The following is a 27,846-nucleotide window of genomic DNA, read 5'->3' as shown; positions in this document are numbered from 1 at the left end:
TAAGCTTTTCCTTGCTTCTTGGATTTTCATTTTTTTTGGTTACATTGAGTGACCTCAGACATTGAGCACCCAGAAAGTCTACACTGGCTTTCAAACACTAATTTGGGCTCTGTTGGGTTTCTAATGGAACAAGTTATTTGTTGATGAAGTATTGGGACTCCATAAAATTACTGAAATGCCTTTGAAGTTCATACTTGAAGTCCTTCAGTAAAATGTAGTGAATTTGAGGAAGGACTCTAAAAGACCACAATTATTTCTTAAACAAAGTACTGAAGTTCATGCTTCCAGTAAGAATTCTCAATGTAAAAACACAAAATAACGTGTTGATCCTCTTTGAGCATGTAACTCATTATTATGCTTTTTTTCCCCTTTAATTTAGATCTAATACAGTGCACAAATGAAATGAATGTGAATATTCCACAGTTGGCAGACACACTCTTTGAGAGAACTGCAAACAGTAGCTGGGTTGTAGTGTTCAAAGCTCTAATTACAACACACCACCTCATGATGTATGGAAACGAGGTAAGACATGATTAGTTCTGTTAAGGTCTTCTCTATGGCTTTTAAAACATTGTCTCAATCTGTAAGGCATTAGATATGTATTTCAGTTTTCCAGGATTTTGGTTTTTCCTCAGTTGGTGGCTGTAAAGTACTTGTCAAAAACAAAAATATATTCCTTCATTATTTCAATACCAAAATACATCAGTGTTTGCAATTTGCCTGCAGGTATCTGGGTTGGGCTGTGAGGAAATAATGAGTGACATTTGTAGAATAGAGACTTGAAAGACTTCTTATGAGCTTTACTTCATTAGGGCAGTGCTTATCAGGAAGAGCACAGCAGAAGAGTCCTGTTAGCCCTCCATAAATGTGCAGCCAACCTTAAAACAGATAAGGAAGAATGTGTACTAGAGGGGAGAGGAATATGATGACTGGAATATTTGATCCTGCAAGTCATCATCTGATGGGCTAAACCTTCAGATGTTGTTGCTGTTTAGAGTCCTCTGAAACGTATTTCTACTGCATTTGATTCGCTTAAATTATTTCCTCACAATTTCTGAAATGCATCCCAGTCACTAATATGGCATTAGAAATGTAGCCTCTATTGTATTAAAAGCTAAACTTTGGTCAGATAACAGTCCTAAATCTGTGTGCAGTCATTGACCTAAGAAATGATTGTTGACTACCAGTAATATTGAAGTGATGACTCCTCAAGTACCCACCAGCCATTAAACTGCTCTGAAAGCTTGGTCTTTGCCTCCTCTCTGCAGTGCTCTGTGAACTTCATTGAAATGACCTGTAAAACATAGTGTGCTCTTCCTTAACAGCTCCTCAGGTTATTTACCTGTTTAAGCTGTATTTTCAACAGATAATAGACAGAAATAAGGAATATTGCAATGTAAAATTCACTGCTTGGAATTTACTACTTATTACAAGTATAAAACTAAACTCAATGCTCTAAATCAGCTTGTTTATTCCCTCTTTTTCCAATACAGTTCATATCTGCACAATGAAACTTGCAAGGAAGAAAACCAAACAAACCACAATCTGAACCATAGAAAAAATAAAAAATCAAAACTTAGAGTTGTGGGCCACCAGCCAGTATCTGTTTGCCCATACAGTGTTTTGTACACTGCCAGTAAGTGTTTTGTACTGGCTGAAGAGTTGAATTTTTATGTCTATACTAAATCTGCTCCTCAGCTTTGAACAGGTGCATTTGGAATTTTAGAGAATTCCTTTATACCTGCTGAGGTAACGTGGCTGGAACATTAGTTCTGTAATTTCAGGTGGAACATGAGCGTACTTCTCACTCTCCTAGTACATTAAAAGAGGCTTTTTCTGAAGCAAATAAAAAATTATCAGATGTTGGACTTCTATTTTAAGTAAAAGTAAACATAAGAGAGGGTCAAAATGTTGGCAGAGCAATCACTGTCTTGCAGTTTCTTGTTCAATATAGCTGCCTGTTTCTTGAGATGAAGTTTTGGGTGAAACTCCTCTTGCCTGTGCATTTTGCAGCATAAGACCCCTGACATCTGAGTAGTTGAGAGTTAGCCTTGTCCCTTTTAAAATGAGATTCAGAACAGTAGCTAATTTTGAAATATATATGGATAGAAACCCTTTGAATATCACTGTTCTGTTCCTGATCATGTTGCTACTGTTTTGCTTGTGTCTCTTTGAATGCAATAGTAAGATGTACAGATAAGTCAACTGGAAAACAGAATAAGAAAAAACAGAGCCTGAACTGTTGGTAGGCAAAGCCTACCTCTGGAGTTGCTGATGAGGTGGTACGTGACAAGTTGGGGAATCACTGGCAGGTTAAATTGATTTCAGTTTAAATAGTACCAGTGAGAAGGATTTTCTCGTTACTGTGCTAAGCCTCTATTCCAGTTCCCAGGAGCAGGTACTCTCCTGAGCCTCACTGAACACATGCTGGTTTACAGAGTACAACAGTCCCAGCCTGGCAGGAGGGTGGATTTCCACCGTGGAGAGTGAAGGAACAGGCCCTGCATTCTGTGGCAGCAGAGCATTTCAGATCAAAGCAAGTCCCTTAAGCCATATTTATCATAATTCTCTTTTATGCACTAAAACACACACAAACAAGCAAGAAAGTCAAGGAATGAGAATCTTGGGAGATCTGTGTGTGACAGTGGCAGAGAAGCTTTTAAAACTACCTTGCTACCTGGATGTGTTTGTCTCTTACTCCTGTGTTATTATTGGCCAGCTATTATTTGTCAAAACTTAAATGTTGTTTAGTCAGATCACTGCATTATATGTAAAAAGTATATGGTTATCACCCCAGTGGTGCTGCTCACCACAGTTCAGAACCATTATTCTCATTCACTGCTTTTAAACTGTGTAATTAAGCCTGTCTTCCTCTTCTACAGCAGCAGTAGAGTTGTGCAAACTTTGGGAGCTTGGATAATGCAAGTGGTATTTTTGTTTTGTATTTTCCAGCTTGTCTGTTCTAAACTACAAAGTTAATGAAGCAGCTTCCTCTAGGATTATTAGTATTTTATTCACAGGCAGTGATGTCTTTATTAATTTAAATCTATACTTTTGCCAAATAGAATTTTGGACTTCAGAGGCTTTGTTAGTGAGTGTTTTCAGGTTTTCCTCTAAATTTTTCCCTTTTAACCAAATTCTACTGTTGATAGAAGTTACAAGGTAAGTGTAGTTTTCTTGCTCAAGTGTTTTGACTCTCACAACAATTACATTCCCAACTTTTTTTCACCAACAGCGCTTTATCCAGTATCTTGCATCCCGAAATACTTTGTTCAACTTAAATAACTACCTGGACAAAAGTGCCATGCAGGGTAAGGATCTTTCACTGAAGGAAATCACTGCTTTTTTTCTCTGTGATAGTGCACGTGTAGGTGCACTCCAGGAGACAAATGACATTTAAATTGAAGGGTATTATGATTTGTATTGCATGAGACACCATGTATGAGTTACCTAGGTGAGTGCTAGAAATTTTCTGTAATGTATGTAGCATTGCACACACAGCTATGAACTTTAAAAGGTGAACTCTTAAGGCTCATTAGAATAAACCTGATGAATTATCAGCACAATAATAACTTTTGCCATTGCATTTTAATGCTTCAGGAGTAAATGTTTACTGTTAAGGTGCATGGAATGGTAACCAGGATGTGTTGTATAAATAGTGAGAACTCCAAATCTCCAAGTCCTTTAAGTACTTGCTAATGGCAAAAAACCCCATTTTTATAGTAAGTTATGTTACCAAGCTCTTCAGCATTTTACTAAGAATACATTTTTAGTTAATTTCAAGAACATCTCAACAAGAACTGCTGGGTTCCTTACTGATATTTTATGCTTGGTTCTTGTCTAATATTTTAATGCGTTTAGGTGTTTATTCTCATAATTGCAACAAATGCTTTCCTAATCTTAGCAAGTTGGGAAGAAACTGTAACATCACATCTCGAGGTGAAAAACAGTCGCTCTTGAGACTCTAGAAAGTGCCTATGAAGGGATTTTTAAGCAAGTTGATGTAAAATGGGCTAGTAGGAGGGTAGTTCTTGAAAAGAACTTAAAATGAACTGTACCTCTTTAAAATGTCTAACTTACAAATGCTTAACTTTTAGGCTATGATATGTCTACCTTCATTAGGCGATACAGCAGATACTTGAATGAAAAAGCACTTTCATATAGACTTGTAGCAGTTGACTTCACCAAAATGAAAAGAGGGTAAGACCGTTACTTCTTTTGTTAGATCTTTCCTGTTGCAGGGGCTGGAAGCCAGTTGTTCTTGAGCTTGTCATAGAAAGGTGTTCTTTTTACTCTTTGAAGCAATATCTTACTGCTGAAAGAGCATAATGTGCTGAGGTCTCTTTGTAACTCGTAAATCTGTGTCTTTTCCTCTGTAGGATAGATGGAGTGATGAGAACTATGAATCCTGAAAAGCTTCTGAAAACTCTTCCAATCATACAGAACCAGCTTGATGCACTCCTTGATTTTGATGCAAGTACTTTAAACTCAGTGTTAAGTAAAACTCTCTCATTTTGAAGTGAGAGTTTCGTTATTTTGTTAAATACTAATTTACTTTCTCATTGCTTTCTACACAGGCAAATCCAAATGAACTAACAAATGGTGTTATAAATGCTGCCTTTATGCTCCTCTTTAAAGATTCCATTAGACTTTTTGCAGCATACAATGAAGGGATTATTAATCTTTTAGGTATGTGAGAATTTTTTTAGCTTTTGAACTTGTGAAGGTATTGAGAAAATTAAGGAATATAGACAATTTCTGACTGCAGTTTCCTGATAAATTCTCTGCTCTATTACTGTTAAATTAAGCCTGTCTTAGTTTTAGTGGCAGGTAGCATGGGCTTAAGCATACACTTCTACCTGGAAGAACAGATGTTGAAACAGAAACAGAGATGAGACAGTGACTGGTGAGAATGAAACAAGGATACCATAAATATGCAGTGGATAACCTTTGCAGTCAGACTGTAAAAGTATAATGAGATATCTGGTATTTTGAGTATTTAAAATAGTCACAATATGACTGACTTCCGTTTTCCTGTACCTTCTTTATAGCTTGACTGTTCACCTTTTAACTGGTACCTGAATCTACGTGAGCCAATTAGGTGACAAGTAGGGTTTCTTGTAAAAGAGTGATAAGCTTTGAACAAAGCCTTTTGATTACTATTTAATCAAATTTCTGATCAGTTTCTGATCTGTTAATCCATTAGTTTTGACCGAGTGAAATATTCTTAAGTAAAGAGGGCAAAACCATAGAAAGTGAAGGATGTGTTTGATACTCCTTTTGGCAGGTCAGTTCAGGATATGTACTCACTTCAGTAGCCATTCTAATGCCTTTTGGATTTTAAGCCCATCTAGAGACATCAAAATGTATTGATACAGCATCTAAAAATATAAATATGTACCAGGAATATTTTCAAATGCTAAAATATTTTGCCTCATTTCCAGCTAATAAGCTTTTTGAAAATATTCACCATAATACCTAATTTAACAATTTGCAGTGATTCAAATCCATGCTCAATAAAGCTTTGCATTATAGTCTAATACTCTGAAACAGAAAAATCAGTGGTTTTGTGTTGACTGACTTATCACAAAAGGTGTCAGGTGTTAAGGTAAACTTTAAAATCCAGATAGCTTTGAGTTACTCCTGTCTATTCTCCCCCTGAAGTTTGTCTTGAATTAACTTTTATAATACTGTGTCAGCCTTTTGTTGGGGAGGGTATTATCTTACAAGAGTTTTATTTGCATCCTCAGAAAGATATTTTGATATGAAGAAGAACCAGTGCAAAGAAGGCTTGGATATTTACAAAAAATTTCTAGCCAGAATGACCAAATTGTCAGAATTCCTGAAAGTAGCAGAGGTAAATAAATCTACATCTATGGAAAGGATCTAATTTAGCAGTCTGTACTGGTACAGTATCAATATTCATAAAAACAACTTCACAAAGATTGCTGTACAGTGAAGTATTAGGTATTTTAAAGATTTGTATACACTCATTAACATGGGATGAGATTCTTGGGTATCCTTTTTTTTATTAGACAGAGTAGAACATAGTAAATTTTCTGAAGTGTTGATACAAATTTTATGAATGATACAAAATGTATAAACTGTAACTTAACTTAATGTTACAGTCTATTTACAGTGCCCTCCTTTAATGTAACTGCTAAAAAATCTAGTTGCAGTAGGCAATGTGGGTGTTTCTAATGATCCCAGTAGACTTTTCTGCATGAAAGGCAGGCAGGATGAAAAGTTGGGTTTGCCTTGAGATGTACGCACTTGTGATTACTGAGATGTGTTCCTAGTGGAACTTGTACCAGTTCAGAAAGTTGGGAATATCCCTTTTTAAATGTTAGTTTCTATGTAACATTCAGATATTGCTGTGTTTTATTTTCATTGCCACTCCATGTATTAATGTACTGTTTTTTTCTTCATTTTTTGTAAACCCAGCAAGTTGGAATTGATCAGGGTGACATTCCAGATCTTACTCAGGTCAGTATACACAGTACATTGATTAACCCAACTGTTTTGTTCTCTGTTTTTAAAAGGTTGGTGTGTGTCATAGTAATGATTCTTCTTGAGACTGTATTCCCTTCTATGTATTTATATATGGGAAATGTGTTTGGTAACTTTTACCATGCATTAAATGTACTCAAACTTTGAAGCTCTTAATAAGCTTTTTTTTTTTTTTTTGATTGTTTAAAGCAATAAAACTCACAGAAAATATTTTTCAAGAACTTCTATTTTTTTTTTCACAGAGGATCCCTGGCAAGGTAAGCCACAAACATCTTGCCATGCCTAGAGGAAAACCTTCCATTTCACTGTAACTTAATGTCTTCCAACACACTCAAAGATTACAGTTAGTTCAGTCAAGAATTTTTTCTGTCCCCTGAGGTCTGAATAAATTGGATGTTTCTATATCAGCACTCAATTCCAGCTTAACTATTACTCAGTGTATGAGGGACATGCACAGTGCAGGTTGTGTGCTGGGAAACTTACCCTGAAAGGTGGAGTGCAGGGAAACACCTTCCAGGGAGGATAAACTGAGGGGCAGAAGGGAGGTGAAAAAGATGGTGTGACCTGGTGAAACAGTGGCAGTCCACAGCAATGAACAAAGGTGTTCTTTGTGAGCTCCCTCAGCTTGCAGGGATGGTGTATTTCTCACGTAGGGCCAACCCAACAGCACAGAGGTGTTTGTCCTTATTTCTGCAGTGCAGGGTAACCTGATGGAATGAAGAGCCACCTGTCAGGACACTGGGGCAATAAACTGGAGTGTCTTAGAGCTCTAGAGTACTCGAGCTGTTTAAGTGGAGTCACTGAGAAACAGTAAAAATTTAATGTGTAATCTTTGAACAGTCACAGCTAATCCTGCACCACCTTCATGAAATTAAATTTTGTGGGTTAATCATGTAAAAATGTATGTAGTGTGAAGATTTGCCTAAACCTCAGTGTCTTTTTAATGTGGAAATCAAATCTAAACCACAAGCTTCCATTGTTAGTGGTATTCATTACTGCCTACATATGATTTCCATCTGAAACCATACATGCTTCAAAGTACAAATCTCTAATGTTTGCTCCTAGCAATTTATATTAATCCCATCAAGAACTTCTAGGCCTTTTTGGTAGGAAAGAAATATGACTGTAACCATCAGGGTAAGAGCAGGTAATGAGTAAAAACAGTAGTTTGATGTTTTCTGTTGGTGTTTGATCTTAGCATCTTACTTTGTCTGTTGATTAGTAGTGCAGTATTCAGCTGGTCTGTATTATGCTAATCACATTATACTCAAGTCTGAAGTTATTTATACCTCACTGGGTTTGTGTGCACTTGTCCACTTAATTGGGTCATTATAAGGCTCTTGAAAGCAGGTAGGGTTTCTTTATTTACTGAGAATAGGGGGATTTAACTTAACATTTTATTTCTAATACCTCAGCTGTTTTGTTGTAAGTGCACTATGTACGTGACAAAGGCAGCTTTGAACTGGTGGTAGACATCAGCATCCTGTGTATTTTGGCAATTTCAGTTCCACTGTTAAGCCTTCCACTTACATAGAAAATTTCATGGCATTTAACATGAGTTGAGTAATTGTACATCCATTTAGTGCCACATTAAAAGGATTCGCTAGAATCTCTTAATAGTGCCATTTTGCCTGCTCCTTTAACGAAAATGTTTTTCTTTGTAGATACCCTGTTTCACAGTGATGTTGCTTGTGTTCTGTTTATAGCTGTTACTGTATTTCATGAATGTAACTGGATCATTTCCCTCTGTATGAATGTTAGTCTGTCAGATGTCTTTCTGTGGGGGGGAGGCTGAATCATAAAATACAGCATTTCTCATGTCATAATGCCTGTATTAGCCCGGGTGCCTTTTCTGACATAAAACTACTCTGTTCACTCAAAATTTGATGTTTTGTTGGATGTGTGCAGCAATAAGAAAGTTCAGAGGAGGTTTGTTGGGTTTAGTTCTTGTGGTTGAGGGGGTCGTTTAGAGGGTTTTAGAAATAGTAAGTACAGAATATGCTTTTCTATACAAATAAGTTTTAGAGTGGCCTTGGGAGAAAAAAAAGATTTCTGGAATTAGGGCATAGGCTTCTGTTATTATCAATGTAGTTGTGCCATGCAATGCCTTTTGCAAACTATTGTGCCTCCTAAAAGTATGGAGGGATGATTTTTTTTTTTTTTTTTGGTCCCTGATACCTTTCCAGAACGGTATTTCAAAATGTCCCCCTTGGGGTTTAGCTGTCTAGGTCAAACACCAAATTTATTCATGACCTGTTGTTGAAGTAGCTACACTGTCTTATGTCTTAGCTTACCTAGCTCTACTTAAATACAAGCTCAGACCTTAATTTTAAGACAAGAAGTTTTATAGGATTATTCTAAGTACTTTTTTTCCCCCCTCCATCTCTCGATTCATCTAGCTTGAATTGGCCTTCACTGAATGTGGGACTCTAGAAATGTGCTCAGTATTTCAAAGGGGAGCTTGCCAAAGCCTTGTGTAAATAATATTTTTCCTCTTTCCAGGAAATTACTTGATCTAACTTTTGGTACAGAAGGGCTACACAAGGGCAAGCTTGTTTTTCCTCCAAACAATGCCTGTCATATCTGTTTTAGCTATTGAAAGTTGGCAAGTGGTAAGAGAGGCTTTAATGTCTCTGAAACCCTGCCAGGTGAGGAGGACTGAGCTGGCAAGCAGATTAAAACTTGAGAGGTCCATTCCTTTCATCTGAATATGCAGTAGGATTTATTTCACTTGGAGTAATTGAGTTGGCTTATTGTATAGTTACATGTTGAACAGCTACTCAGTCTGCAGTAGTATTGTTGGGATCAGGTTGAATTTGATTCCCTATTTTATCAAACCCAACATCCTGCTGTAGTCAAGTGTTTCTGCTATAAGCCTTTGACTGTAAATACTCGAGTGAAGAATGACTGGCTTTTTGTTGTTAGATGAGAAAGGAGATCAAAAATACCAAGTCTTTGTTTTGGGACTTCTGTGAGTTCAGGGGAGTACTGCTTAATCAGCTGTGATTATTCAGTTAATCTTAACATAGCAAATACTGTTGCCAAAACCAAAGATGCAACTTGCATGTGCAGGAGCAAACCCGTTCTGGGGGAATCCTTCCTTCATGTCTCTGTGTCCCACTCCTTTTAAAGAACCACTACTGAGTGGATAGGATCTGGGTGTGCAGGGTGGCAGGAAAACCCAAAGGCACAATTATTCATGTGTGAGTTTTTGTTTGTTTTTTGTGGGTGAGAAAACTCATCTGTGTGCTAAACAATGAGGTGTTGATTAGAAGCAATGTTTTATAAATACTTTTAATTTTAGGCACCCAGTAGCTTGCTTGAGGCACTGGAACAGCATTTGGCTTCTGTGGAGGGAAAGAAAACAAAAGAAGTCTCTGCTGCCAGCAGGTGAGCACCCAATGAATTACAACAGTGCCAATACTTATATTTGTCAGTGTTATTCTAAGATTTTTCAGGATTCAGTCACTTAGTATTCTTGAATTTTATTCACTTCTGAATATCTCTTCCTAGAAATATAAATGAAGCATATAGTGGGTATTAGTCTGATAGCTTAGCCATGTTTGAAATCTAGGCATGACTGCATGTCACTACAGCCTGATTATGCTGTAACAAACCACTGAGCTGAGACCTAGTATATTATTCCTTTTAGCTTTTACTTGTTTGAAGTCCTTTGATTTGTAAGATTTCTAAGGTATTTGAATTTTGATACCCTTCTTACCCAATCAGATGGTATTTATCTTTATTGTCAATTGTCTACCTTTCAGACCATGAATTTATGTTAACCTGCTCATAAAAGCTCTTCAGTCCCTTTTCAGAACAGCCAAATTAGCTTAGGTGTTCTGTGCTGACAGAAATTGTTATTCTTTCTGTCAAGAACGGTATCAGTATTGTGTGAACAGTACTTCTGACTGAAGAGTGAGAGATCTCTTTTGGCACAGACATTCCCACACAGAAACTTGGTAAATATTGATAAATGTATCAGTGTGAGTTACATTCCTGAGTTGTATTCTCCTCAGATTTTTTTTTTTGCTCAAAAATTTGAGGATTTGCTGCCACAGGATTCTGCTCAAGTGTGTACTAAATAGGGAATAACTCTTGTGCTTTGATTGCTGTTATATAATGTACAAACAAGCTTCCTGTGCCTCTGCCATTTGAATAACATTCCAGTCTAGTCTAGGTGACTTTAAAGAAAAAAGACAACTGGTATGTTCCACATTTTCCAGTTCCTACCCACTGAAACCTGATGATTGATTTTGTGTACTCGTGCTGCTTTGTCACCAAACCCTGTTGTTGGGCTTTTTTGTACCAGAGAGTAAAGGAAGAAGTGACTGGGGGGGAGAATGGCACAAGACTAGATAAGGCATTTGATCATTAAACTGTAAGTGATGTATACCTGATTTAGTTTTTTTAATAACTAAATTTTTTTTAATTATTACCTTTTTTAGAGCTAGTGCCCTATCCAGTGCTGTTTCCTCACTTGCCAATACAGGAATGTCATTCAGCAGGATGGATGAGAAAGAAAAGCAGCAGGCATTGGAGGAGGAACAAGTTAGACTGCAGGCACTGAAGGTGTGATGTTTTTAACAAGTTCTATTTTCCAAGATTTTTTTGGTTTTGAATACAGGTTAGCATAAGAGAGGTGGGGAAGCTTGCGAGGTCACTCAGAGAGGAACATCATGTGTATAACATACAGCTGTGCTTTGACCTGTGCTGTATCAATGCAGTGGACATATCTAGAGTAATGAGGGATGTAAACAAGATTATTCTGTTGCCAGCTTAAGAGCAACACCACCTGGATATTAGTGGGATGTACGTTTTCACTGATTTCTGAACATCTGAATTGAACTATGAAGATCCATAAGTAGGGAGATGCATCTTCCTGAGCAAAGGTCCACTGACCTGTTTCTCTGAGTGGCTCTGGAGGGTATCTAGACTGCAGCTTGACTAGAAGTGGTTTACTTCTAGGTAGTTGTGGATAGCTTAAAAAATAATTATTTAAAACATCAAGTCTCACCTTGATTTTAAATTACAAATACTCTTTTATCTCCGATTTCAATTACTCTTCTATTTTCAGAAGAATAACTTTACAGAAGAATAGCTTTTATTTATTAAGGCCATAATTAAAACTTCTTCTTGGAAAAGATGTTTAGGACTGAATGGTTAATAAATTAATAAGATTAAAATTCCAACTGTCTATCTCATCTTTCAGGAGCAGCGATTAAGAGAGATTTCTGTAGTATCAAATTCCACTTCCACATCAGCATCCCCAAGCACTTTATCAGGAAAAAGTGTGAATACCACTGTAGCTGTTGACCTCTTTGCTGCACCAGCACCCACAACAAATAGGTGAGAGATTCTTTGCTTTCTGAAGGAAGCAGAAATTACTGCAGTGCCCTGTAGCTCCACAATGGCTGTAAAGCACCAATCCTAGTTACATCTCGAGTACATTTTGCTGATGCTTTCTTTTGGTATGTGTAAATGCTAAATTATGAGGTTTTGTACCACTGTTATTGATGGGCTATTAGTGAATAAGAGAAAATGAGATTGGTGTGAGTGTTCATATAACACAAGAATACAATGCCTGTTATGTATCTTCATATTTCTCTCTCTCTCTCTCATTTCTTATTCAGCATGCCCAACCTTTCTAGTGATCTTTTTGATCTTCAGCCTGCATTTGTTCCAACTGTGCAGAGTACTCCAGCTATATCAACATCAGCAAGCAGTGCTTGGGGAGGTGAGCTCATACCTTGATTTGACTCTTAGTGATGGGTGACTTCTTAGAATACAGGAAGAAAATACAGGTTCAATACTTAATTGAATCTGCATCTTCAGCGTTAATTACTTTGCATCCAAACATTTCTGTTCTTGACAAAATATAAAATAAATAATCTGAAAGCTCTGGCAAACTTTCTTTAACATGTAGCAGTAGTGTTGATGTCCAGTAGATGGAATGAAGGACCCTTCAATAAAGGGTAGAGAAGTGTAACTAAAAGTCAAAGTTTAAAAATGCTGGGAGACATAAACTAAGCAAATGTAACTGAAAAGATGCTGGACTAGTATTTCCATTTCATTAAGCAAAATTTAATATACTTTTCATTTAAAAGGTACTGCTAACTTCAAAGTTCTCATAATAAAGCTGTGTATCCTAGTTTCTTGGGCACAGCATTCTCTGTACCCCCACCCATCCTTCCAAAGAATGATCAGATGTCAAAGAAATGGCTCAAATGCCTAAAGAAGGCAATGTTAACACCATGGTAAATGTTGGTATTTTAATAGGTGGACTTGATACCCTTATGTGCTATTTAAAAGATAGATTATTGAAGCCAAAACTGTAGTATCTAACTTCTTTGATTGATACATGTTCTGTCATTCTCCCCTTCCCATCCAATGATAATACTAGAATTATTTTCCCTAAATAGAGAGAGCTATTAGGATTTTTATCTGAAACTAAGAATTTGTATCTAAATGAGCTGATCACAAGGTGGAATATTTACAATTTGGCTTTATTTAGAAATTCTCATATTCAATCATTTCAGTCTGTTTTTCTTTTCCATTATTTGTACTCTGTATTCTTTCCTTCACTTCTGCATCTGAAAGGTCCTTTCTCGTCTTCAAATGGTTGTGTTGGTTCTCCACCTCATCTGGACATCTTTGACATGAAGCCAGTTGAAGAAGCTGTAAAATCTGCCACCCCTTTCATCAATTCTTCTTTTTCCTCCAAACAAACGGTGGAACCGTTTAGTGGTAAAAAACCAAACAAACCCCATGTAATCTATTTGCAAGTGGAGATAATAATAATGCTGATAAAAGTGGGCCATGTAATTTTTTTGTGATTTGGGCCAATTTTCACTTTTGACTAAGTGAAAATGGTGCCTTAATTCCAGGTGTAGTAAATTATATGTTTCCTTAAACTTTTATTTCTATAGTTGAAATAAATTATTATTTTGTTCAGTTTGCCCAACATAGATATCCTAAGACTTGCAGTGTTGCTGGAATTTTTGCAGATTTCTTTCAAACTGCAACCGCCTTTCTCTTTTGTAATGGGGAATGCAGGAGTTACTTGGCTCTTCAAATCTGTAAAATAAAAAAATCTCTTCATAATATTTAAGATTTTTAATTTTTAAGTGCAGAATTAGTTCTTGTGTCTCCTCTTCCTTTTTCTCTTTAAAACTGATCTTATTTTCTTCTCTCTTTTTACAAAGATGACTTTAGTGGTCATAAACCTACATATGCTTCTGTGTATCATCCTCTGACTGTTGATGGTAATTTCATTTTTTTGTTTTTTTTTTTAAAAACTTTCTGGTTTCTCTGTATTTAATGGTATTATTTCAGGGGTATATTTCATTACTCAACTCTATTTTTCAGGTTTCCCTCTTCATTCAGCTCCTCCAAGTACCACCTCTTCAACAATTAATGTGGACTTTGATGCTGTTTTTGGAGGAAAATCTTCAGCACCAGAGTACAGGACTGCAAGTGGTAAAAACTGGCTTATGACTAATTTATACCCTACAGGCAACAATTTAGCATAATTGCTCTTGCAGTTCAAAATTTAATAACTTAATATATTTTCAAGGTGATTATGGGCCTGATAAGAGGCAATCAGTTCAGTTGTAGTTACTTGCTTTAAAATAGCTCTGACTAATTTCATCCATTGTGTAATAATGGTTTCCTCTCTTTCTGGGGGAGCGAACTTTGAACGTGGCCCACTGGATCTCCCTTAACGGGTAAGCTGGTGTTCATTTGTTTTCAGTGCTTAGGACTTCAGTGTTTTCTCTTGCTACATGATAATGAGTTCCCTCAGACTCCACTGAGAGGCATTGTACTTGCAGAAATGCAAAACTAGGGGGTGTGTGTGTTGCTTGAAGAATATCTGAGTTACAGTCCTGGTCTTCTATATAGTAAAGGAGCTCTTGTGTACATTCAGCATACTGGCAGTATCATGAAAGTACCACTGTATTGAAACTAACTTTAACAACCCCACTTCTTCTGCAGTTTTAGAGGAGATTCATCTTATTTTGAAAATGACATTAGTGTCTGTTGAAGTACAATTCAAGATTTTACTGGATTAGTAGCTACGATATAGTATTTCATAAAAAACTAAGAGGTTAAATTCTGCTTCCATCCAAGTCTTAGACACTTCCAGCATGTTGAACCTCCACATAAAACTACTCAAATTACTTAGTGTTCTGTAAAGAAAATATCTCCCTGGATTATGGATGTCTTTTTTTAAATGCAGTGTAACCATTTTGTTAACAGTTGCTTTTGTGCTCTTGGTTTAGCTTTTACCTTTCTAGATGATGTGTTGCAACCCACAGTACCACCACAAAGTCAAAGAGCCAGTGTAACCAGCCAGCAAAGCGGAAAAATTTTGGCAAATGACCTCGATTCTTCACTTGCTAATCTAGTAGGAAGTAAGTGTGAATCTTTTAAAATTAACTTTCTTATTTGTTACTGAAAGCAAAACAAGCTTTTCCCCTCCAGAATTAAAAATGCTTAAGGATTTTGTCTGTTTCTTTTCCCCCACAGATCTTGGCTTTGGAGGAACTCCATCCAAAAAGTAAGGGCATATATGTTTTTAGAGTGTTCTCACATGACTCTTTGGTAGTCTCTGGCACAGTTGACCAGCACTAACATGGGAAGAGTCTCAGCTCTTGAAATAATCTGAAATAATCAAGAACCACATTGAAACAGTACGTTTGTGGTCAGTCACCATAACACAGTCAACCTCAACTTTGAAGTAGTTCACTTCAGTTTTGCAACTGTTGTATTTTTACTGAAGCATCGTGAAAGATCTTGCAGTTGCATCAAACTCCAGTTAACCATTGTGCTGTACAGTGCAGTAATGATAGTTTACTTTTAACACAATCAGAACCCCCCAGACTTCACACTTACTGGAGCAGAGATACATAAGTAGTTACTGAAATCCTGACTGTTTCTCCCACCCATAGATTCAGCCCTGTACATGTATTTAAGCATGTTTTGGTTTCCCATTATGTTGTTGTTACTCTTGCTGTTGCCCCCCTGTAAAAACTAATACCACAATTTCATTTTTAGGTCAGACATGCAGTGGTCCCAGCCTACAGAGAAAAAACTTACTGGTGGAACTAACTGGCAAGCAAAAACAAGCACATCGACCACATGGAACCCGACTCCCCTACCCACCATTCCACACATGGTAATTTCTGTACTATGAAATCACACTTCATTCTAGCAAATGTTGCTTCTCTGCTCGAAATAACTTAAAAAGAACAGCCAAAGCGTTTGGGACAAGACTGGTAGCAGGGGTTGGATCATGGAATCATGCAGAATGACATTGAGATTTTAGTATGCTTTATTTCCCTTCATTGTAAAACTTGTCCATTAAAGATTTATGTCTCAAGCGAAAGGCTGATTACCTGTCTCAGTTCATAAATTCTTTTTGGATTGAAAAAAATTATCCCAGTCCAGAAAATTCCTGATGTGCATGTTTGAGATGCTCCCACTCCTCTTCCCAAGCACATGTGCACAAATACACATCCTAAGAATGTGTTTTAGGGGAAAACTGCTTTTCCTTCCAGTTTTTGCTCCTTTTTCAGTTTTATCACATGAAATACTGCTGCAACCCCTGTAAGGCACCTTAATCCTCAGGTCAAGCAGCACTTTGGACTTTTGATAATGCTCAAGAGCAGCTTCATATTTTTAACACAGTACAAAATGCTAAGTGGATCTTTTATAGTTATTTAAATGAAGAGTTTTCATTTCTTGGAGGGATACTTGTAGGCAGCTGACTTTTCTTGTGCTTTTAGAAGAGATTTTTTGAGTATCTTGTATTCATACAAATACAAACTTCTGAAATATAGCTGCCTTAGAGGGAAGTAGAATGTTCATCTCAGTTATATGTACAACTTAGGGTAATTACTACATTTGCTGTGAATTTTGGACTGCTGTCTGACTGCATTTTGCAATAAGAATAGCTAACCTCTAATCCCTGTTTTCCTCGTCTTACATGACTACGCTCATTCAGAATTAGCAAAGTTGAGTAGAATATTACATCCAGTTTTGGACTCAAAAATGAGACTAAAAAATTTAGATGAGAGGGTGTCTCAATTGTATGGCACTTTCATGTGAGATTTTTTGAGACCACACCATCTCTTTAACCCCTCTTGATGCTCTAGAACATGTTGTTAGAGTGCTGATGCACTGTGAATTTGGGATTTGTGGTTTTATTTCATGTGTTCATGTTTATTACTTTCTGGTCTAAGCATTTGAGTGTTTTGTGCGAGATATCTGCTCAGGCATTTACATGGAACTCCAGCAATTGATGGTGCACAGATTTAGCCCAGATATGAGCACCTTTAGAATCTGTGTCCCAGTACTGAAAAGCTCTCCCTGTCATGGCTTGGCCTGTGGCATTCAGGGTACTAACCCTCCAATTCATGTGTCACCTGCTTACTATTCCATAGCCAAGTGTTTTGTTTAGCACTCAATTTCCAGTATAATTAGCACTGTTTAACAAAGTGTGGCAATATGAAGAGCATGCATTGCTGTGCCTGTGAACATAACCTGATACATGGCTTAAGATGCTCTTCATTTTTCTTCTTCCATATTGTGATATGTTGCAGACATGAGATCTTGGTATGGAGCAGCATTCACATGACTAAACATCTGTTGCTATTTGCTTTTTAAGCGAAATGGTCACTGCCTTCCTTGTGTTTTTACTATGCCCTTCTCACACATAGTGGGAGGAAGAAGGAATATTTCATGCTGTGTCCTCTAAAAGCTTCTCACACACATGCTTGTGCAAGGAATATACTCACATCTGGCTAGGTGTAGTAAAACTTCTAATTTTTCTGTAAGTCATATTAGTGATAGCTTTCTAAGCATAGTTGCTGATGTTACTGTTCTTGCACTTTTTTTCCTCCCACTTTGATTGTTTTAATACATGAGTTGAGCATAGCTACAGACTGTTATGGTACTGGACTTGAATCCATCCCTTGGTTAGAATTTTCAGTTTGAATACCTATTAAATAATTTTCTGTCTTATCCTTTTGCTGTGCCAGAATGGAGTACACTATCCTGGATATGTAAGTCGATTTCTTGTAAATATGTTGGTTATTTCAAGTACTGAAAAATGTCTTTTTCAAAGTTTTATATATAGTGCTAGTATGCATGAGCTTCTCTAAAATATATCAACATTTTCTTGATTGAAGGTACCTGCTCCTATCACATACCCATTGACCACACCTCAAGTGCCTGTATATGGAATGGTAAGAAATGTGATTGTTTTATATTCCTGAAAACTAAGTTTTCTTCTCTAGTGAGTTCCATGGCATGCATTATTATGTACAAACCATTCTGTAACTTCAGTATATTGACAATACTGTTTGAAATCTGATAGCTTTTTCACACCCTGCATTGAAAGAGATTACTCTAAATTTTATATAGCAGGTTTTTTAAAAGCTTTGACTTTACTCTGTGCATGTGTGTCTATATGCTTATTTTCTACTATAATTAAATGCAAAAAAAAGAAGTATCTTGTGGAATTAGTTTGAATTTTATATACTTGTCTTGTGGGGGTTTTGTTTTTCTAACAGGTACCTCCTCAGGTTGGAGCTGCTCCTTTGATGGCACCCCAGTCAATGATGTATACACAGCCTGGTCTAAGGCCAACAAATCCTTTTGCACCTGTTTCTGAAACTCAGGTGAACGGTGTTCTTTAACCTTGTGATGACTTTGAAACTTCAGTCTTGGTAAAAGCAACCAAATGCTTCATGATGAGCTGCTGGTGTAATTCTGTGAAAGTGAGGGGTTCCTCAGCAGCTTTTGATGGTCAGGAGACAAATTCAGATATGACATCATACAATTGCAGGAAGCAAGGAAGAAATTAAAAATGAGAGATTTGGTGGTATATCTCTCACTGTGTCAGTATTAAGAAATTGGGAGTGGTGAAGATATGTAGGTTTCAGACTTCCTGTGACATTAGCTGGATACTTGGTTTAGTCATACTGACTAGAGCAGTGTTGAAAGCTTCCTGAAGGATCAAGGGATGGGGGAGTGAAAAAGGCTTGGACAGAGGTCATTGAAGCTGGAGAAACTGTGTACTCCTGTCATCCAAATATGTTAGTCTTAATGTCTCTCGGGGGTGTTTTAAAGTGCCAAAGCCTACAGACTTAACTTGTAAGTAACGAGGCAGTCGAGTAGATTCATGATTCTGAAACAGAGAAACCCTGTGTTATTTAAGTGGCATTAATATGTTATCTCTGCTTCACAGATACAGTTTATGTAGAGCCACCAAAGCAACAAGATGTGAGAACAACCAAATACTGGTAAAAAAATGAAAAGACTGAATTTCAATCTTTCCATGATGTATTCCTGAACAGGGCAACTGTTTTTTCCCTGTATAATACAATATTATTTTGAATTGCAATGCTTTAGAGATTCTTGTTTATAACAGTCACTGCAGCGTGAAGTCATGTTTGTTCCCTGGTTTTTATTATTTTTTTTTAAACTGCTCAGCAGAAAACTGTATTTTTGAGATTGACTCAGAAGGTGCAAGCAGGATTATCATCTTCAAAGCCGAAGAGAAGGTTACATGATTGCTCTACAACCTTAATCATCAGTGGATGACCTTGGGAATTGACTGAGGATGTCAAAGCTATTTATTTTCTCCATAAATTCTGTGGCTGTTGTAACCAAGACACAACACAAATCAAGTTGAGCAATAAAATTTTTATGTGCTCTAATAAATACTCCGACAGAGCAATGCTTGCATTATCATAAGGCCAATGTTGTGTGAAATCAGACAGCTTTTTCACATTAGAATAGCTTATAGTAATTTGCAAACTTTATAATGTGAGTTTGAAATGCTGTGAATCAACAAGACATACTTATTACATATATATATATATATATAGTAAAAATAACAAATTGCTCCATTGGTATATCAGTGTTACAGGGGGAGTTAACAGAGCCGGGCTCTGATGTGGGCTGCAAGTCTGTGATGGAGGAGGGGACAAGTGTGTGACAGAACAGCACGTGCAGCCTGCAACAGGTGACAGGAGCTGCACTTCCATCAGGTACCTTCTCTGCAGGTGGCATCTTTAATCCTTCAAGGAAGTGTAGCTTTGGGAGCCAGTGCCTGTAGGTGTCCCCAATCTCAGCACACAGGAGCAATCTCAAAATCCTGTTGCCAACTGCAATTGAGACAAGAGATCCAGTTCTTCTTTTTAAAGTCCATTATGTCAAAAGACTCAAACCTTGCAGTCATGCTGACACTTGTGAACTGGCAACTATATGGAAATTATCCAGCTGTAGAAAATAGCTTGTGCTGCTTTTTTGAAATAAGAACCTAGTTGTAAACCATATAAAAGTAATTATTTTTAAATGTGTAAATATGTGCAAACTTTTAGATAATCGTTTCTTTGATGCTGCAGTAATCTTTTTCTTCTGTAGTAATTTCAAGGTTCAAATGCTACGTTAAGAAATCCAGACTCTTTTTGAGAGGAAAATCTTTTAAATCAACTAATTTATGAGGTATTGCTGTTCACAATGGGTCAGATGTGTACAGACTTCTGGCACATCTTTTGTATTTAAGAATCTTCCTCCAGAACTGAAATTGGCTATGAAAATGCCTTATCTTGTATTTTTCACTGTCTGATAAAAAGTGATAGCATTAAAAAAACCCAGTAGTTATAATAAGTAGATGGAACTGGGAACAACCTTTCCTCCAGAAGTTTCATGGCAGAACACAATGAAAAGCTCTCCCATAAAATTACTTCTAATGATTAATATTAAAGCTGAGTTTTCAAAAAATGAGTAGTTTTCTGTTGTTACAGTAAATAGACCTCCAGAGTAGTAAGTCTTTTATCTTTTGGAGAGTCTGTAATTGCAGAAATGCCTCTGACTCTGACCACAAATGCAGGTAGGCCTGAGAATCTTGTCAAACTCTCTGGTAGAGAACTTCTAAATTACAGCATATTCCTCAAAGTGGGAACATGCCTTCTCTTTTTCCCAATGCTTAATTCTGTCCAAAGAGTGCAAAAGCAGTATCTCTTAACCCTATGGAAATATTTTTGCCAAATGAAAGAAGCAAAATAAAAGAAGCAAAATAAAACTCCACTCCCCAACCCTTGGAATCTGTAACTGCTGATTTCTTGGGAAATGTAACCTTGCAGAAATTTAAAACTCAGAGTTCCTTGATTTTAAAAGAATTTGGACCAGTATATGGCAATTTAATGTTCAAGTTTGAATTACAAAGGGCTTCAAGCTTTAAACCACCTTTGCTGGGTTGAACAACTGTACCATTTTAAGCCAATGAGTTCTTCAGTGCCTATAGTTGCCCTCCACATGACGAGGGAATAGATGCCATTTAGAGTAAGTCATTGTGTTGAGGGGACTGTTCATTTAAGAAGTAGTTGAATTCCATTGATTTATTCAGCAATGCAAAGTCTTGTGTTCAAATTAGACCAGTACATGTAGTTATAAATGTCTGGGCATTAGTGACAGAGGTGAGAGCGCTACAAGCAGGCAGCTCCATGCACTGTAAGCTGTTAGGTCTCCTTCATACCGAGTTGTATAAGTAATAATTAATTATTTTAATAAAATATACAAATAAATGCCTGGCAAGCAGTATATATTTGTTATAACTTTATTGCAGAGCATTCTGAATATCTGGAATGTACTTGGCTCAGAAATGGATTTAGTACTAGGTAATAGTTTGCACTACTTCTGATTTGCTCTGGATCTTTTTAATGGTTCTTTGGTTAGCTTTCTTGTAGCAAAGCTGTCTGATACCAGTTTATTTAGTATTAAAAAAGGAGAAACAGCCACAAAGTACATTCTAAAAACTTTATAACCTACCTTCTTTTTAGTCTCCTTCACAATGTTTGATACTTTGAAACACAGCATTCACTTTGATCCCTGTGAAGCAAAGGTTGCTTCTCTCTGCACACCAGTGCACAGGACTGGGTTTTGCCAACCTCTTCCTCATGCACGTATTGGAATGCATAAAATGGCAGAGTGTATGTTTCAATAACATAATTCATACATAAGAAGTGAAAACCAAGGACTTGGGATGCTGTCAAGGCTTTTATGGCTCAGAAAAAAACACCCAACACTTTGAAGACCAAGGTTGTTCTTGAAGGGTGACTGTAACAGGCCAAGGAGCTGCAAATAGAAGTTATGATGAGTAAAACAATGAAGAGAGATGTATAGAAATGTGACTTTTCTTCCAGTTTGTTTGGTCAGAATCACATTGTGAACACTTCAGAAAGCAGGTAACTAAGATGTCTCTCCGTGTCTGCCTGAACAAGGAAGAAGACTCAAAGTACTCCGTGGGCTTTGCATTATTGTGCTGTAGTGGGTCATTTGAGCCACACTGGTGGGAGTTGGTGCTGCTACAGGCAGGCTGTCCATCATGGGATGCAACATAGGGTAACTTCTGGGGCAGTTGGGAAAGGTGGATTGTGTGAGGCCTGTTGGACTTGAACGTGTATCTCCTTTTAAATAACTGGGGTTTTCTGTTGTTCTCTAGATATAGTTTGACTTTGCCTCCAAGAAGTTACTGATTTTTTTTTTTATAAAAAATAATAATTTTGGACATGTGTACTAGAGAAATCTCAGTTCTGTGCCCAGTGGTGGAATATTTGTAGGTAAAAATAACAAATGGACTTTTGGTTTAGAAAAACCAACAACAACAACAAACAACAGTAAAAACCACACATACAAAAGTAACAACAACAAAACTTCTGACTGCCAGATTGCATACAGGGTGTATTCCCAGCTGGGTTTTTTGATGTGTGGCAGGGAGGGGGGGGGTTTACAATTAGAATAGTAATGCACTGTGGATCGGTGCTTAATTTGTACATAAAAAGGAAAACTTTTTGTTTTGGGTAGTTTGTATTGTAAGGACAGCATCTAAAGGCACTGTGTATCAGTCATCTATTTCCATTTAAAAGATTATATTTTTGAGCAATGGAAACTGTACGTGTTATCATTTATACATTACTGATAGGTAGGAATAGAGAACCTGTTGCTATGACTCTGAAGGTGTATCTGACTTGTCATTGATCTGTACGTCGCTGCATCACTACCTTATACAAATTCTCATGCTCATTTAGTTAAGGAGATTGTAGTAACTGGTACAGTTACAACAGGAATTGTAACGTCAAAACTTTCAGTATATCTCAAATGTGTATCCTTGTAGTTAAGTTTAATCCTTTACCAAATGTTTGGATGGAATTTCATCTTGAAGCAATGACACAATCGGTGCTGGAACAGATTTCCCTCACCCCAACCCACACTTTATTTATTTGATAGGTCTTGTTTTGTATGTTATGTTTTCCCCCATGACAGGTTTGTGCCTTTTATTGGATATTTATTTAAAAGGAGCGATAATTTAGGTTGCTTTTTTTCAGATGTATTCTTGTACAGCTGTTCCTTTATGTGAGTTCCTTCGTTTTATAAGAATACAGAATGTGTGGAATATACTAGCCACAAACTGGAAAAAAATTTTGAGGGTTTATGTTCTATGAATAATTTTTTTAAAATGAAGCCTAAGCACAAGACTGGCTGTGTTGATATTTTAATTGTGGAACTTCACAATTTGTTAATACGCAAATTGTTTGTTTTTTTAAAACTGCTCATATCCAATTATTTGATGAAACAAGTTTTGGAAAAAAATAAACTTTGGCACATGCAAGACGTGTGTATGTGATTATTTTTCCAAACCACTACAGGGCTTAAGGCTATAATGCTGATAATGGCTGAATTAGGGTGTTTGAGTGCCTCGTTATGCCTCTGCATTTACATTGAAGAGAAGGCTCCAGGGCGAACTTAGAGCCACTTCCATTGCCCACAGGGGCTCCAAGAGAGCTGGAGAGGGACTTGGGACAGGGTCCTGGAATAATGGGACACAGCAGAATGGCTTTAAACTGACAGAGGGCAGGGTTAGATTAGATATTGGGAAGAAATTCTTCCATGTGAGGATGGTGAGGCCTTGGCACAGGTTGCCCAGAGAAGCTGTGGATGCCCCATCCCTGGAAGTGTTCCAGGCCAGGTTGGATGGGGCCTGGAGCAACCTGGTCTAGTGGAAAGTGTAGGCACCTAAAGAGTAGGACCTGCACAGGGGTGACCTCAGGGTCTCTCCTGGGGTGCCTTGGCCACCACCAAGTTAAATGTTTGGCTTTCTCACCATTTCATACCCTGAAAGTCACGACAGCAGAGGAAGTGTAAAGGTTGTTTTCATAGCTCTGTGTGTTACCCTGTAAGAAGTCTCAATACCAAAAAGCAGCAGCCTTTAAGACTGGTATTTTTAATAGTTGTATTTTTGTTTCTGGAGGTTGCAGAGGTTTCAGTTGGGAGCTTGGGCTCGTTAATAGTTCATTCCTGTTGTGTGACAGCTCTGTGTCAGTGCTGAAGGCCCGGAATCCGCCTCTGAACTGCAAGACCCTCATCCAGATCCATCCTCTCCTCCTCATCCTCCTGCTCCCTCTCCCGCGCCTTCCCCGGCCCCGCCCCCTGTCCCAGCCGGCCAATGGGCGCCGCCCTTTGCGGAGCGCGGCCCCGCCCACCCCGCGTGCTGACGCCGCGCGCCCCTCCAAGACCGGCATCCAATGGGCGGCGGCGCGCGCGGCGCCGACGTGATGACGTTTGGTCCGCCGCGTGCCGGCGCGGGGCGCGCGCGTAGCGTCGGTTCCCCAAGATGGCGGCGGCCGGAGGCGGCGAGGCGGCGGCGCAGGGCGGGCGGCGCGGCCCGCTCGGCATCCCCGAGGCGGCCTTCGTGGTGAGCGGGGACGGGCACCGGGCAGCCCCGGGGCGGCCGGGGGGCGGGGGCTGAGCACCACCGGCCGGCCCCGCCCCCGTGAGGCGGCACCTCGGCGGGGTCGCGGCCTGGCGGGCGGGCGGTGCCCCCTCATGGCGTCAGCCCTGGGCATTTTCCTGTTTGCTCCCGGCCTGGTGGTGTTAAGCATTAATGCACTTTACAGGAAAGTCGACCCCTGCGTTAGGCGTTACCGTGTGTTTGCACGGCTCGGCTCAGGGCGGTGAGGGGCCGCCCTGTCACTGTGCCCCGGTCCCTCCTCACCGGGCACGCCGGGCCCCCCCTGTGCCACCTCGGGCAGTGCGTGCTCCAGGCACCTTCCCCGCATCTGCCTCCCAGAGTCCCATGTGTGACTGCTGAACAGATCCATCCTTCAGAAGGGATCATGCATCCTTCTTGAAAACCAACAAATGTGTATCTTTTGGGAAACAGGCAGAACTTGTTTATCCAACTCTAAAAACTGATGTACCAAGCATTTGATGATTCTCTTGACTGGCTGAAAAGGAGGAATCATTGGCTTATGCAGTGATACAATCTCACAATTGTCTGCTGTTCACGTTCTGCTGTGAGTAGGCTCTTGGTGCACCATCCTGATTGCTTCTTTATCTCATCTGATCAATAAGTATTGATCAGGGTGGCCGTCCCTGGCTGCCCTGGTCCCCTGGAAGTGTTGAGGTCTGTTCATTATGCTGCTTTGTTACTGAGATGTTCTTGGACTTTGAAAATCTGCAGTTCTCAGATCTCTTATATCTTCACCAGAGCTGTTTGGACTGATCAGATCCGACTGCTTTTATAGAAATACGTGGGTTTGACCTGCATTTTGGTTTTCCAGGTGTAGTGCTTTTCCTTCCCAGGCATGGGGCCTCACCAGACACAGGGTATAGGACACTTGGTTTCAGTGCATCCAGATTCTCCCTTTCCTTTAAGGTTTTTCAGCAGTCATTGGGCTCTGGCAAATCCTACTGGGCTGTAAAACAATTACTGCTTGCAGCAAACTTCCTTACAGCCCTTGTGGGACCGACACAGACACAAGTGGAAGGGAAGGGCTGTGTCTTCAGCTGCCCTGTGAGACCTCACTGATCATGACAGAGGAGAACATGTGCTCTGTGCTGGCTCTGCAGTGGAGGTGCCACCCTGGCAAGAAACAGGAGTTTCTTTGCGGGCATGTGTCCCATCCCTCATTCTGTGCTGGTGGCTGTTGTTGCAGCTGCTGTGTTTGGTTCCATGTTGTTTCCTTTTCTTTTCTTTTTCTTCAGAACAGAGGTTTCTTTTCAAAAACATTATATCCTGTCACGATGATAAAAACTTTCTGATCATTTGCTTGACATTTCCCCCAGCACACACTGCATGGGCAGCCTGACTGTGCATCTTGTCTTCAGAGGTGTTTTCTGTGAGTGTCTTGGTTCCGTAGAGGCTCTTCAAACAGTTTATGGCTGATGTCTTGTCTGAGCCATTGATCTGTGAATTCTTGTGCCTCTCCAGGTTTCAAGTGATGTTAAGCCCTGACTCAGTGTTTTACTGGAGTCTTAAGAAACATTCCAGATAGAATTTCCAGCTCTGGTGGGTTTGAGCTGTAGCCCAGATGTTTCCAAACAAAAAGCCTTCTTTGTTCTGCCTTCTTCAGTAGGGCTGAGGATGCAAATCTGCAAACACGTGTCTCTTGTCTGTTCCCTGCACATGCCCACAGGTGCTGACAGCTCTGCAGAGGCAGTGCCTGCAGTGCTCTATTTGGGTCATCCCTCAGAAGATAACCATAGGGATGAGTGGGAATGTGCTTCCTGCTGCACTTCAAGGCTTTCACAGAGCATTCCTGTGCCTTGGCTTGACGTTTGCAAAGATTGTGTTATAGCTACAGTAAAAAACATGGTGTTTTGCCAGTGAATTTTCTTCCTAAAAAGATGGAGATGAGTTTTGGCAGGTCCTTGCAGAACCTGTAAGGTTATTCTGCAGTTGAGGTGCTGCAGGATACATGACAAAGCAGGGAGCCTGATGGCATTGACACCCAGCTGTGCCTCAGAGCTGTCCTGTCCAAGCTCAGCCTTGCAGGGGGAGGTGGGTCCAAAGCCTGACCAGCAGCCTTGGAAGCCCCAGCTGGAAAACCTGGGGGATAAATCTGAGTCCACCTTGGATGGGGCATTATGCAGTGGGAGGAGATCACCAGTCTGCAGTGGGCCTGGATCCACTTCCCAGCATCTTTGTTCGTGGGGATGTGGGTTCTGTCTGTGCACACGGACTGAGCTGGGGCAGAGGGGAGGTGCCAGGCAGGGGGCTGAGCCCACCTGCCTTTGCTTTCTGCCTTGGGTGGTTCACACCAGCAGAGTCACTTCCACGAGAGGGAGTTTCATTTCACATCCTCAGGCCTCACTTCTGTGACCCTTGCTTTCTTTGTTGGAAGTTTTCTCCAAGCTTTATCAGGAGCAGGAATGCTTCCCGGGCTGTTGGCGGGGGGTAGCTCGAGGCATTCCTTGGGCAGTCTGGGGTGTGGTCTCTCAAGGTCAGATCTGCCACCTGGGCCATGCTGCCTCCTGCAGTCTGTGATGGAGTTTGTGTTTCTGCTGCAGATTTCCTTAATGATAAGGAAGGTGAGGACTTCTACCAGACTCAGTAATTTCACAGTGAGTTTCTTTAGCCAAGAGTGACTCCAACTCCAGCTTTAGGAGTCTTAGTGAGGGGAAGCAGCTCCATATCTGGTATCGCTTTGGTAAGGTATTACAGTCTTTTTCTGATGTGAAACTTCTGGAATGGAGACACTGAGTTCAAAAGGAGAAGCTGAAGAGGCCTGTGGTAGGACTTCCATGGGGTTTTACTGAGCTCTGTAGACAAATAAGGGCAGAGTTACTGCAGTGGGTGAGTGGGGTCATCTTGAAATGCACACGGGTGAATGTTGGCAGGCCAGAAACACTCTGGCCTGATGTACCTTCCAGAGGCTGGGAACATTGTCCCAGGCACATGAACTGCTTCCTGGGAGCCTGAAGGAGCTGCATGCCAAGGTCAGCATCCTTGGCAGGCTCAGGCCTGTCTTCTCTGGCAGCTTTTCCAGCTGATGGTAGGACTGGCTGGAGTTGTTCCGTGGCTTCCTGCTGACTATAGAAGGAGCTTCTGAAGCCAAGCTGTTCACTGTCACAGCACCTGCCTGAGCAGATACCCCAGTTTCTCCTCTTTGTGTCTTTCTCTGTCACAACATTCTTGATCAGGCCATGATTCTTTTCCTTCTTCAGTTTTATCCTAAATAGCTCATAATCTGATTAGCCACGGAGAAGCATTATCCTGCCTTACAGGTAGGAAACCCAGGTTTAGCCGTGCTCCCAGGATACCCATCCCTGTTAGGTGTCATTTGACATTGGCCAGGACTGAAAGCACCACTAACCAGGTACCAGCAATATACAGTTATGAAATTATCCTTAGTTCCCTACCAAAAAAGGAGGGTAGGGGGAAATGAAAAGGTGGCTAAGAAAGAAAACTAAATGATTATGTACTCCACTCCAGAAAAGAAGTTGTATATATAAAACCCCCCTAGATGTAGCTGCAGTAAGATG

General features: G+C 39.5%; 1 protein-coding gene across 12 annotated transcripts in view; it reads left to right on the top strand.

Moving 5' to 3' along the window:
* The window catches only part of VBP1 (VHL binding protein 1), a 40,933-nt gene that overhangs the window by 7,619 nt on the left and 5,468 nt on the right, over nt 1-27,846 (top strand). The window contains exons 2-24 of one of the 12 annotated variants that reach the window (XM_064669829.1): nt 380-522; nt 3,236-3,311; nt 4,098-4,200; nt 4,380-4,473; nt 4,578-4,689; nt 5,751-5,857; nt 6,445-6,486; nt 6,753-6,767; nt 9,815-9,900; nt 10,959-11,082; nt 11,723-11,859; nt 12,144-12,247; nt 13,111-13,257; nt 13,716-13,775; nt 13,879-13,989; nt 14,808-14,924; nt 15,040-15,070; nt 15,568-15,688; nt 17,553-17,576; nt 17,703-17,759; nt 18,087-18,194; nt 18,764-18,818; nt 19,440-23,191. In XM_064669829.1, coding sequence (XP_064525899.1) covers nt 380-522; nt 3,236-3,311; nt 4,098-4,200; nt 4,380-4,473; nt 4,578-4,689; nt 5,751-5,857; nt 6,445-6,486; nt 6,753-6,767; nt 9,815-9,900; nt 10,959-11,082; nt 11,723-11,859; nt 12,144-12,247; nt 13,111-13,257; nt 13,716-13,775; nt 13,879-13,989; nt 14,808-14,924; nt 15,040-15,070; nt 15,568-15,688; nt 17,553-17,576; nt 17,703-17,759; nt 18,087-18,194; nt 18,764-18,778 — 1,934 coding nt within the window. In that variant the 3' untranslated portion in view covers nt 18,779-18,818; nt 19,440-23,191. Of the gene's footprint in view, nt 1-379; nt 523-3,235; nt 3,312-4,097; nt 4,201-4,379; nt 4,474-4,577; nt 4,690-5,750; nt 5,858-6,444; nt 6,487-6,752; nt 6,768-9,814; nt 9,901-10,958; nt 11,083-11,722; nt 11,860-12,143; nt 12,248-13,110; nt 13,258-13,715; nt 13,776-13,878; nt 13,990-14,807; nt 14,925-15,039; nt 15,071-15,567; nt 15,689-17,552; nt 17,577-17,702; nt 17,760-18,086; nt 18,195-18,763; nt 23,192-24,121; nt 24,275-27,846 lie in introns of those variants that run through there. The other 11 variants (XM_064669828.1, XM_064669827.1, XM_064669839.1 and 8 more) reach the window with 11 other exon arrangements.

The sequence above is a fragment of the Pseudopipra pipra genome, chromosome 13, assembly GCF_036250125.1.
Source record: "Pseudopipra pipra isolate bDixPip1 chromosome 13, bDixPip1.hap1, whole genome shotgun sequence".
In the NCBI taxonomy this organism is placed as follows: domain Eukaryota; kingdom Metazoa; phylum Chordata; class Aves; order Passeriformes; family Pipridae; genus Pseudopipra; species Pseudopipra pipra.
Note: the sequence above shows the minus strand (reverse complement) of the source record. Positions and strands in the feature narration are given on the sequence as shown.